Source organism: Mirounga angustirostris, unplaced genomic scaffold, assembly GCF_029215605.1.
Source record: "Mirounga angustirostris isolate CCGP_5_RB_7025 unplaced genomic scaffold, mMirAng1.0.hap1 SCAF_8, whole genome shotgun sequence".
Taxonomy (NCBI): Eukaryota; Metazoa; Chordata; class Mammalia; order Carnivora; family Phocidae; genus Mirounga; species Mirounga angustirostris.
Genome location: NW_026991716.1, coordinates 132,024,707 through 132,037,518, shown reverse-complemented (window position 1 = coordinate 132,037,518; position 12,812 = coordinate 132,024,707). Strand labels below are relative to the sequence as shown.

At 36.9% G+C, this 12,812-nt stretch overlaps 1 protein-coding gene across 3 annotated transcripts in view; it reads left to right on the top strand.

Annotated features, from left to right (window-relative positions):
- Positions 1 to 12,812, top strand: part of RGS17 (regulator of G protein signaling 17) — a 93,337-nt gene that overhangs the window by 51,828 nt on the left and 28,697 nt on the right. For 2 of the 3 annotated variants that reach the window (XM_064598233.1, XM_045865778.3), the window contains exon 2: positions 10,041 to 10,184. In XM_064598233.1, the coding sequence (XP_064454303.1) occupies positions 10,066 to 10,184 (119 nt within the window). In that variant the 5' untranslated portion in view covers positions 10,041 to 10,065. The remainder of the gene's footprint in view (positions 1 to 10,040; positions 10,185 to 12,812) is intronic. The other variant, XM_064598232.1, reaches the window with a different exon arrangement.

The window sequence follows — 12,812 nt, the reverse complement described above, 5'->3', positions numbered from 1 at the left end:
ATGAAGTTTGATTGTTGGATAAGGAGTTGATTATGGGTACTATGAGTCACTTGAGACTCCGTTCATTTACATGTGTTAAAAATTACAGTGTTAGTGGTGAAATGAAAAACCAAACTATTAGTCTTCTTTCTTCACTGAGTAAGCCTTTGTGTAGATCCCTGAGATAGGGAGATTCTACCCAATGGGTACAAAAATTTGACAACCCACCCTATAAGAAATGATCTCTCAGCAAGAAGATAGTGATGGAAATCTTCAACATCTGTAGCTTGAAAACATAGTACCACACCAACTTTCTGGCAACATTAGGAACAGTTCTTTCCAGTGCTATCTTGAGAGGACTGTCACTTATTGAATGCTTACAATATGTATAAAGATTTGTTCCAAGCATTTTACATATTCAACCCATTTGATCCTTACAGTAATAATGATGTACTGAGGTGTTCTATTATTATCAATCCCAAAGGGACACTTTGGGAAAGGATAAAGAACACTGTTCAAACTTGACAGTATGTGTTAGAGCTGTAAGAATTGTATGTAAAAATTTGAAATCTCTGCCTTGGGAAAGTAGATTTTTTTTTTAATAATCTAAGGAATCTACCATATTCACTGTCACAATATTCAATATTTATTATGCATCTACTATTGACAGAAATTACTGCTAGATTCCAGGAAAACCAATATATATGAGATACATTTTTTTCTTTTTCTCCTTTCTCTTAAGAGTTTTACAATTCTATTGGGAAACAATATATAAACAAAAGAGATGAAGAATAATATTAGTCAATGCTCAAGAACTGACAATATGATCTACAAGAGTGTAGAAACTGATAAAAACAGGGGTTCTCCTCTCCCTCCCAAATGTATTTTGAAGAGAGTAGTTAACTTGGTCAGCCTATTTCCAGAATAGTAACTTCAGAACTAAGGTATTTCCTCAGTCTCAGGAGGCTGGGTGACTCATTCAGTTAAGTGTCTGACTCTTGATCTCAGCTCAGGTCTTGATCTCAAGGTCATGAGTTCAAGGCCCGTGTTGGGCTCCACACTGGGCATGGAGCCTCCTTAAAAAAAAAAAAGGTATTTTCTCAGTCTAACCATCCATGTAAAATTGAGGCCTCTGTACATCAGCCTCTTTCAAAGGGTTGTCGAGCCTCCATTTGAATACTCAAGAATACTTGGCTTGATACCAATCTCAAAGGTAAATGAAGGTCTCATCTGAGTATCAGACAGACTTTCCATAAATGGAAGCAAGAGTCTTAATTGCTTCTATTTGTCAATCCATCTTCTAACATTTGGGATCTTACCAAAGCAGATCTATATTTTCTCCTACATGACATCACTTCAAATGTTAGAAAGTTATGATTCAGATTGTCTGTTTTTTCTCCATTAGAGCAAACATCTTTGTTCTAAAAATAGTATTTTTTTTAAGTTTTTTTTTTTTTTTTTTTTAATTCATGAGAGACAGAGCGAGAGAGAAAGGCAGAGGGAGAAGCAGGCTCCCAAGGAGCAGGGAGCCCGATGCGGGACTCGATCCCAGGACCCTGAGATCATGACCTGAGCCGAAGGCAGACGCTTAACCATCTGAGCCACCCAGGCACCTTAAAAATAGTATTCTTATGAGATTTTTGGGGGGGGGGGGTTTCTTTTTTTTTTATTCTCCTCCTTCTAGTCTTCTGAACATATTTCAATTTCTTTCTTAACTTGTGGTGACTGTAATTAAACACAACCATTTAACCAGCCCAGAGAAGACCCATCACCAGCTTAGAAAACATGTTTTAGAAAACATGCTTCTATTAATGCATTCTAAGTTTTCATTAACTATTTTGTTTACATTGTACTATTGATTAATACTGAATTTACTGTCCAGTAAATCACCTAGAATTTTTCATATGCTCCTTGTACGCCATGTTTCTCCCATCCTCGTCTTACGAAGTTTTTTTTTAGATCCAATCTCATATCCTTATATTTATCTTTTTAAATTTCATCTTGTTTTATTTTGTTCATTGCTCAAACTGTGAAGATATTTTTCCAGTTGAGATATAAGTGACATATAACATTGTGTAAGTGTAAAGTGTACAAGTGTTGGTTTGACACATTTATATATTGCAGTATGATTGTAGCATTAGCTAACACCTCCATCATATCACATAATTATCATTTCTTCTATGTGGTGAGAATATTTAAGGTCTAGTCTCTTAGCAGCTTTGAAATATGTAATATGGTATTGTTAACTGTAAGCACAATGCTATCATCTCTAGAACTTCCTCATGTTCTAACTGCAAGTTTGTACCCTTTGACCAGCATCTCCCCAGTTCCTCCACCACCAGCCCCTGAACCACCATTCTACTCTGTTTCTACAAGTTCAGCTTTTTTAGATTCCACATAAAAGTGGCAGCAAACAATATTTGTCTTTCTCTGTCTGCCTTATCTCACTTAGCATGTTGCCCTCAGGGTCCATCCATGTTGTTACAAATGGCAAGATTTCCTTCTTTCTCATGGCTGAATAATATTCCATTTTACATACATATATACATATATATGTATGAAATATATATGAATGGAATATCATTATATTCCATTTTATATATATACACATATATACATATGCATATGTATACATATATACATATGTGTGTGTATATGTATGTATGTGTGTATATATATGCATATACACACACACATACACACAAACACACCACATCTTTATCCATCATCCATTGACAAACACTTAGGTTGGTTTCCATATCTTGGGTAGTGTGAATAATGCAACTACAATGAACATGGGAGTTCAGGTATCTTTTCTAAATCCTGTTTTTATTTGCTTTGGACATATACCCAGAAATGGGATTGCTGGATCAGATGGTAATTCTATTTTTAATTTTTTGAAGAACCACCATACTTCAAAACTTTCATGTTTTTCATGTGGCTAAATCAATTTATATTCCTACCAACAGTGCGTGACTATACCCTTTTCTCTACATCCTCAACAATACTTGTTATTTCTTGACTTTTTATTAATAGACAGTCTAACAGGTGTGAGGTGATATCTCCTTGTGGTTTAGATTTGCATTTCCCTGATAATTAGTAATGTTGAGTATCTTTTCATGAATGTGCTGGCCAGTTGAGTGTCTTCTTTGGAAAAAAGCCTATTCGGTTCCTCTGCCCATTTTTTTTTTTACTGGATTGTTATTTTTTGTTATTGAGTTACATGAGATCTTTATATATTTTGGAAATTAAGCCCTTTGCCAGATACATGGTTGCAAATATTTTCTCCCCTTCTGTAAGATGCCTTTTCATTTTGGTGATTATTTATGTTGCTGTGCAGAAGATTTTATAGTTGAATGTAGTCCCACTTGTTGATTTTTACTTTTGTTGTGTAAAGATGGTTTTGATCATTGAATGTGATCCTGGAAAGGGGGAAAAAGCAACATGGAGTAAAACTGTGATCAGGTGGAAATGAGATCAAATGTCCTCCTTCTTGAAAGATACAAGTAATGCCCCAAAACAACAAAAAAGCCCTCCCTCATCACTACCTCAGATTTATTGGTTTACCTTGCTAATAAATTTACCGAAGCTTTGAGGGGGAAATGATGATGCTCAAGGATTAATCTTTATTCCATAACAGCTTTCCCAGCACCTCACTGTAAGAATTAAATTAGGTGGCCAGTGTGAGAGGAGCAGTCTGGGATGCCACTATCCATGCTCCCAGCCCTGCTGTGCCCCTGGGTCATGGGCCCTTCCAGGGCCACACAGCTCAGACCCTAAAGTCCTAATTTTGTGCACAAGTATGTACTTCTCTGCAAAGGAGAAACCAATTTCCCTTGCCTCATTCTCCTCTAGCCTGCGAAATTAATTAGTTTCTTGACAGTCTATCTCCCTAGGGAGTTTGGAGGAAGGAAGAATTGGCCTCCCCATACTCAAAATTGTTTGACTTTTAGTCCTTGGTTATGCACCCTTTTGCAAAACATTTTTTCTTCTTTTTTCCTTTATGACATTAAGAAAATTTGTTTTGCTTAAAACTAGAATCAGTTACCTCTAGAAAAGAAAACTATAACAGTTACACAGATTTTCCCTTCTGTATTTACAGATAAACCCCGTGAATTATCCTAAGTACCACTGTTTAGAAGGACACACAGGAAGTAGATGCAAGTAAGGATTCCAGGATGTGAATAGCCGCTATTCGCCATGCCTCTTCACCCAGAGAAAGTCCTGTCACTAAGTAGCTCTCTCAATAGTTTTTCCTCCCCCTCTGTGTGTGTAATTCTTTGGACAGTGCAGCTATGTAGCAAAATATGACAACAGACTGTTTTTCTTATATATAGTTGTATGCCAGGCAGCCCAGGAGAAGTGTAGACTCCAAACACAGTTGATAAAATACAGAGTATAAATACCGAACTGCTGGGTATTCAGGGACACATACAGATCAGTCAGAAAAATAGAAGCAACCAGCTCTAAATGGTATGGGTATTTACACAAGAGAAATCAATGAGTAGTATTTTCTCTTTTTTTTTTTTTGTCAGAAGGAAAATATTTATGACACAACACACACAATTACCACAGAAAAGCACAAAGAAAGCATTCGCCTGTAATTTCTTTTTAATTTTTTAAAAGATTTTATTTATTTATTTGACACAGAAAGAGAGAGAGAGAGAGCACAAGCAGGGGGAGGGGCAGAGGGAGAAGCAGGCTCCCCTCTGAGCAGGGAGCCCGACGCAGGGCTCGATCCCAGGACCCTGGGATCATGACCTGAGCTGAAGGCAGATGCTTAACTGACTGAGCCCCCCAGGTGCCTCTGTGATTTTTTTTCTAATGAGCCAAAGGACTTAGAAAACAGTGAAAAGTCCTACAAATCTACCATAATATTTGAACTCCTTTTCAATGCTTTTAAACTACACTATTGCACCCAACATGGCATTTCTCTATGAATTTTCCAAAATTGAATATTTAACAGTGAGAAAATGAAGGTATTCAATTCTCAAGAAGGTGATGAATCTTTCTGCAAACTTCCGGGATAAGATATAGATAAGGACCTCTGGTATAAAGCTGTATTGTATTTATGTATGTGTGTATGTGGGAGGGGTGGGGGGGTTCCGAAGAAAAAAATATAAATAAGTACAAAAGATAAATACTCCTGCATGCAATACTCCAATTAAACAAATATTAATATTTTGTTACTGCTTCAGGTCTTTGTAAAAGAAATGATCAGATAGTTAAAAATCCCCTCTTTTTCCAATCACATTCCCATCATCATCCCCCAGAAGCATCCAAAGTCATGGCTCTAGTTCATGCTTTTATTACTTTACTATATATATTATCTGGAAATAAAAGGTAATTGTTTTGTGTAATTACAAAAATTAAGTTAATAATACAGGCTATATTTAATATTTTACAGCTGTTTTTTCCATTCAATGTTATTTTACGATCTCCCAGCTGAATCTATAGATCTAAATTATTCGTTTTAAGTGTTGTTTTATATATCATCATATAATGAGATCACCATTTTTATTCATTCCTGAAAAGATGAAAATATGGATTGTTTCCCATTTAAGATTTTTTTTTTTAAAGATTTTATTTATTTATTTTGACAGAGAGAGACACAGCGAGAGAGGGAACACAAGCAGGGGGAATGGGAGAGGGAGAAGCAGGCTTCCCGCGGAGCAGGGAGCCCCATGTGGGGCTTGATCCCGGGACCCTGGGATCATGACCTGAGCCGAAGGCAGACGCTTAACGACTGAGCCACCCAGGCGCCCCTCCCATTTAAGTTATTAAAAATACTGTCATTAATGTCTTCGTATGCATATGTGAAAGTTTCTACAGTGTATAAATATGAGAGTGGAATTTGTTAGCTACACTGTTATGTAGCCAATATTATTCTTCAAAATGATTGTATGAGAGCTTTTTGTTTACCCACATCCTCTCTCAAAATTTGGTACCCTGTGACTTTTTAACTGTGGGGAAATTGGTTATGGAATAATTGTTTATTTGAATTTCTCTCATTACTAGTTTTGAGCATTTATTAATCTAATTTGGGCCATTTATATTTTCCTCTTCTATAAACTGCCCACACATCTTCTTTGCCTATTTTTCTATTAGGTTATTTGTATTTTTCAATTGTGATGTGTTACTTCAGTATTACAGATAATAATCCTTTGTATCTTCTAGTCCAGTTTTCATTTTTCACTTTATTTATGTTATCCTTATTTGTTCAAAGGTTTTTGATAAATTAGACTATATCAAAAATAATAATTTCCTTTTTGCCTTAGTCTCGTAAGAAATCCTTTTCCTGCCCTGAAACTATAAAAGCATTTTTCTATATTTTCTTATCAGAGTTTTATAATTGTTTGTAACATCTATCCCTAATTCATTTGAAGTTGGTGTGTGTGTGTGTTATAGCTTAAAGATGTAGTTTTTTTCATGTTTAAATCAAATTGTATCAACACCACGTGTTGAACCTTTTCTGAATGATAATGGAGGTGTCCTCTGATTTAAGCCAGGATGGCATACATGCCTGAGTCTGTGTCTCAGCTCTGTACAAATTCTTTCTGCTGATCTACTTATGTATTCCCGTACCAATGACATACTGTCATAATTATTATTGTTTCATATTATTGACATGATATCACCACTTGTTCTTGTCTTCAGAAATATCTTGGTTTACTTCTGCCCTTTTATTCTTCCACATAAATTTTAGAATCCCTTTGTTGAGTTCCATGAATGATTCAATTAGAATTTTTATTACAGTCATATTGAATTTATAGAATAATTTGGGACAATTAACATTTTGAAGATACCCCATTTCCCCACTTGAGAAAATAACCTATCTCTATCCAGGTTTGTTTTGTATTTTTTGATAAAGTTTTGTAATATTTTCAAAAAGTTCTTGCACAACTTTTTTTAGAAATATTACCAGTTGTTTTCATTTTTATAATTCATTTGAATGATGCCTTTCTTTCTCTGATATATTCTAATTAGTTATTGGTAGTATATTAGAAAGACATTGATTTTTGAAGCTTAACCTGGTATCCTCCATGAACTTTCTCTGTTAACTTCATTTAATCTCTTGGAATTTCTTTGTAGACAACCATATCACTTGTAAATATTAAAATGTGTGTTTTCCTTCAACCCTTATTTACTTTTTCTTATTTTATTGCACTGGCTAGGAAATTAATAATTTTCAGTGTTGGGTGTGATAGAGTTTATTGTCCTTTTCTTGTCATCAGTGAAATTGCTTATAAAACTCAGCACTCAACAAACATTTTTGTGTTATCTACTATGTACCGGCATTGTTACAATGAACAGAATGACAAAAATCTCTACCTTCATGGAACTTATTTTCTAGTTGGTTAGACAAACAAGGGTGGATAGGTTATGCTTGGGGTGGAGTAAGGGAGGTGTGATTTTTTTTTTTTTTATTTGACAGAGAGAGACACAGTGAGAGGGGGAACACAAGCAGGAGGAGTGGGAGAGAGAGAAGCAGGCTCCCCGCAGAGCAGGGAGCCCTATGCGGGGCTCGATCCCAGGACCCTGGGATCATGACCTGAGCCGAAGGCAGACGCTTAACGACTGAGCCACCCAGGCGCCCCGTGGGGAGGTGTGATTTTAAATAAGATAGCAGGGAAGGTTCCCCTGAGAATGTAACATAGGAGTAAGGATGAAGTCAAGCACTGAGGGAATAGCCAGTGCAAAGGCCCTGACACACGACTGTACCAGGCATGGTTGAGGAATAGCAAGGAGGCCATTGTGTTTAAACAGAGTGAGCGAGGAGGAGAGAAAAGGAGATTCAGAGAAGTGATAAAGGACCAGATTGCCAAAACATTGGCTTTGACTCTTGAGTAAAATGGGAAGCCACTGGAAGATTTAGAGTGGATTTGGGTGGAAGAATCTTTGCTGAAATCACCTACTTATTTTTAAAAGACTCACTTTGGCTGCTGTGTTGAGACTAGAATGGAATGGAATGGGAAGAGAAGAGATGAGATGAGGAGTAGCAAAAACAGAAGGGAGTGGAAAGGAACAATAAAGAGGCCTTGCATTTGCTGATCTGCTGATGTGAGGTCTGAATTAAAGAGAGGAGTCTAGGATGATTCCACAGGTTTTTGTTTTTTTCCCCCTTGATCTGAATAATTAGATAAGGCTTTTCATTTACTGAAAGTGGAAGAATTGTGGGAGCAACAGATTGGTGGAGGAGGAAAGAGAGTCAGATTGGAACATGTTCCTGAGATGGCAAGTTGAGAAAGCCAAGGGGAGACGTCAGGTAGGTAGTTGGATAGATGAGTCCTGAATTCGGGAAAATCATCTTTACTGGACTTGTAAATTTGAGAATTCTGAACAGGAAACAGGTCCAGTAAAAGTCTCAATGAGTTCATCAAAAAAATGACAGAGAAGTTCTAGGGACAGAGTATTGTGGCCAGCCAAAATTTGGAGGTGAAAGATGAGAAAAGGAAAGAACAAAATAGACTGAGAAGTGACTCGTAAGCTAGAGAGCGAATAGGTGAGTGTGGTGCCCAGAAAGACAGGAGAAGAAAGCATTTCAAAGAGGATGGAATGATCACTGTGTCACAGGTGCTGATTGGCCTGGAGATATTGATAAAAGGACTCTTAAATTGAACAATCTGGGGACACTGTGATACATATAAAAACAGTGTTAGTGGTGGGAAGGAAACCCTTCCATTTCCCTAATTTATGTGGTCTTAAATTTATTTCTAGACTGTTCTAAACAGAGAATCATGGGATTTTACTTTAGCCAGTCATTAATTAAGTCCAACATCATTATTTTTATCAATTTTCAGTACTTAATTGCTTCTTATATTTCACTCTTTCCTCTGACTTTGTTTTCTTCTGAAGTAGATTATATACCATATATATTATGATAACCTTTTAACTAGAAATGCTACAAGAATATATAAGCATTTGCCCATGAAAATTCTTTAACTACATCCCTTATGTGAACACAGAAAAAAAATTTTTAATACATACCTTATTCTCCAATTTAAAAAAGTCAATGCTTGAAAACATAATTTTTAAAGCACGAGCTCACAATACCAAAATAACCCAAAGTACATGATGGTTTTAATAAGTATTGCTCACAGTCACACATGACATTGTATGTATATGATTTACATACGTTGCATATTTCTGAAAAAATCATGCAGTAGAATTCATTTCTTTTTTATGAGGTCATGCTATATTTGATATTATTCTACTCAAAGTTTTTTTTTTTATCCTCAACAAAGTCCTAGGTCATCTATACGTAGGTGACAGCTCATTTGGCCTGCTTCATAAGGTCACAGGTAGTTCATCCTGTACCCCAATATTTTTCTCATTTGCCATGATATCGACATTCCGCCAAAGTAATTTCCCTGGATTTGATGACTTTTTATTTTTCCACGATTCTCTACTGAATGAAAACTCATCTGGGGCGGTGGAGGGAAGGGAGGTGTTACCTTTGCAACAGGGACTCCTAACAGCGAAAAAGGCACTTTGCCAATATATATGATCAAGATTCGGCCCCTGAAGGGCGAGTCAGACGGAGATGCAATGTCTTAAAAGAAGCTGAAAGAACACCAAAAACAAACTTGGTCTTCCTCACAGTGTTACATAGTTAGAACCCTTGCAAGCTGATTTGTAAAACTCAATGAACCTGACTGTAAGTGAACACCAGGGGAGAAACAAGTTATGTACCCCAGCTACAGTCATTTAGAGGTGTTCACCAGGGAAAGCAGATGAAATCCTTCTTGAGTAAAGAAAGAAGTTAGACATAAATTTTCCAACCTTGTCTCTTTTACCTTACCGACTTGATTTTGATTACATGACAACGTCGTTATGATCATTTTATGTAGCAGATAAGGGTGGAAGTTTGTCCCTCAGGTTTTTAAGATAGTCTCCTAAAAATTTTTTCTTGAAAATTTTTAATTGGACTGCTAAAGCTTATTCATTTTTTTTTTTACCTTCATTTATCTCCCATCCCAATTAAACTATGTTCCCTTCAGCAGAGGCAACAGATCTTTCTTTTAATTTTTTCATACCTTCTGTTTTCTCTCTTCTTTCAGCCAGTTGGGTACGAAAGTAGCTGAAATGCGAAAGAGACAGCAATCACAAAATGAAGGAACACCTGCTGTGTCTCAAGGGCCTGGAAACCAGAGACCCAACAACACGTGTTGCTTCTGCTGGTGTTGTTGCTGCAGCTGCTCCTGGTATGTGGCTCTCTCGGTAGGACCCCCCACCCCCACGCTAGCTGGGGACTAACTAGAGTGAATTTGCAGCTTCGTTCTTGGGATCCTGGAAACCGCTCAACCTGTCTCCTTTTCCTCCCTTACAAGTAGGAATTATTGGAGACCATCCCTGGGAATAGAATATTTCCCCAGAATCTACATTTAAATTGAGAGTAAGGTAAACAGTTGAAAACTTACTTTTTTATCCTCTTTTTCTCCATCCACCCTTCTTAAAGAGATAGGTAAAATGAAGATTATGGTTATAGACTTGTTTAACCATAAACAATATTCTCCAATGTTCTGGAAGGTACAAGAACATGAAGATAATATTCAGCAGTACTGTACATCATAGTCGATGTTGTGTTTTAGTTATATGCTGTTTCACAGGATGTTGATCATTCCGTCACGGAGCCACAAAACTGTGAGTCAGGGTGGCCCTTCAAGCCACAGATGCCTGATAAAGGACAGAGAAAGAAGTGCCCCAGATCCATGTCCACAGGTCTAAAAGGCCAGGGGCTATGATGGGTATGAAGGCCAAGTCAGTCAACTAAAATCTCCAAACTGAGAGCCAGAGAGCCTGCTTTCCTTGGTGATTTTATCACTGACAGGTCCTGGGACATCATCCAAAGTTTTAAACTCTGCTTTTTGGTTTCCTCATTGGCAAAATGATAAAGTTAGACAAGCTGATTCCCAAGGTTCTGTCTAATACTAAACGTCCGTGATTCAGGCACCTCGGGAAACCTGCTCCAGTTCCAAATTCCCCAAGTGCCTTCCAGTAAGAAAATCTGCAAGACCCAGAGTCCTAGGATTTATGTGGATGAGATTCCCCAGGGGGATGCTAGACTTAATGGAACTTTCCATAGAACCATAAGTTTTGGGGTCCTTTAAGATCGAATTCACAAGTGGATCTTCTGGATTAGTAGTGGTCCTCTGGATCTCCCCCGACTTATGTCAAAGCTCTGAAGAAAGGCCCAAATATTTGAATCATCTTCTTGTATATGATCTCCGCAGTTTCCTGACATCCTTTGAGGTTATTGGTATGATATGGTGGCATAATATTCTATCATTGTGGCCGAAATAGATGAAACTTGTTATGCTTTAGTGGTAGCCTTGGTGTTAAACAAGCTCTGTCCCTTTTAGGAAACTTCATTTCCAGAAAACCATCAGACATTTTAGCAATTTGGAAAGTTTAGGTTTTATAAATATCAAAATTGCCTCCCAGATGATGATTCTTTGTTAAGGAAAATCATAAGTGACTCCTTTTCCTTCATTTTTAAGCCTTAACTATTTCAGATGGAGGAAATATTTCACAAAATTTTATGTATTTTTTTATCATTTATCACTCCTAAAGAGATCATCTATCTCTGGTTTGAATCCATGGAGTAAAGTGTAGTGACTTAATGTGGTGGTTTGGAAGTCAGACTCCCTGAGTTCAAATCTTGTCCTCATCATCACTGTCTGTTTGGCTTTTAACAAGTTACTTAATGTACTCAAATTCCTCATATGTCAAATTATAGTAATAAGAATCCCTACTTCATAAGATTGTTGTAAACATTAAACGAAATAAAACACGTTCAAGCTGAAAACAGTGCCTGACACATAGTATGCATTTAAGAATTAGCTCAGTGGGGGGCACCTGGGTGGCATAGTCGGTTAAGCGTCCTACTCTTGGCTTCAGCTCAGGTCGTGATCTCAGGGTCGTGAAATTGAGTCCTGCATCAGGCTCTGCACTCAGCACACAGTCCACTTGGGATTCTCTCTCCCTCTGCACCCCCACACCCCTGCCTTTGCGTGCTCTCGTGCGTGCTCTCTCTCTCTCGCATTAGCTCACTGGGTTATAGAACACTTCATATTGGCAAAAATAAAATCTCCTTTATAAAGAGGAGCTGGCTTGAAATAATGTATATATATATTTTTAAAGATCTGCTTATGGATATAATATAAAAACTGATCTTAGAAAGGAAAGCTATTTTATTTTAGATTCTGTGTAAGACGTCACAAATATGAAGTTTTATTGCACTATATTCATTTGCTGTCAAACAGCTATTTGGTGAGATTTGTTTTTTTCCTCTCCTACATATATTTAGTGAGACTTGCTTTTATAAAGTGCACACTGAATAACAAAACATTCAACATGAGCTCTTGAGCATCAAACTGTCAGAGAACACAGACTATGGATGGAGAACAAAACAGTTTTTGGAAGCTGCATTAACTCTCCACACCTCTAAAGTGACGCTGATTTGAGCTCAAACACTTGGTGCATTGGATGAGGGCTCTGAGTTCTAGACTCAAGTGTCATTGTCAAGAACTATGTTTGTTAGCAATGAGTCATGGATGCCTGAGTCTAAGCCATAAAACAAACATTCTATAAATTTATAAATGACAAATCATAGATAATTTATAATGTAAACAACTTGAAAAAAAAGAAAGTTAAATTGCCTTAACTATGAATTCTAATTGCGTTATCTCATTGCAAATGAGAATCTCAATACGTGCATTTTGAAAATATTATTTTTTTATTTTGAGTTTAAGAAAAAAAATTTTAAAACCTTATTAGAGTGGAAAAACAAAAGAAATAAACGTTCTTCAAATTTTCCAGGGTAGGTCAGA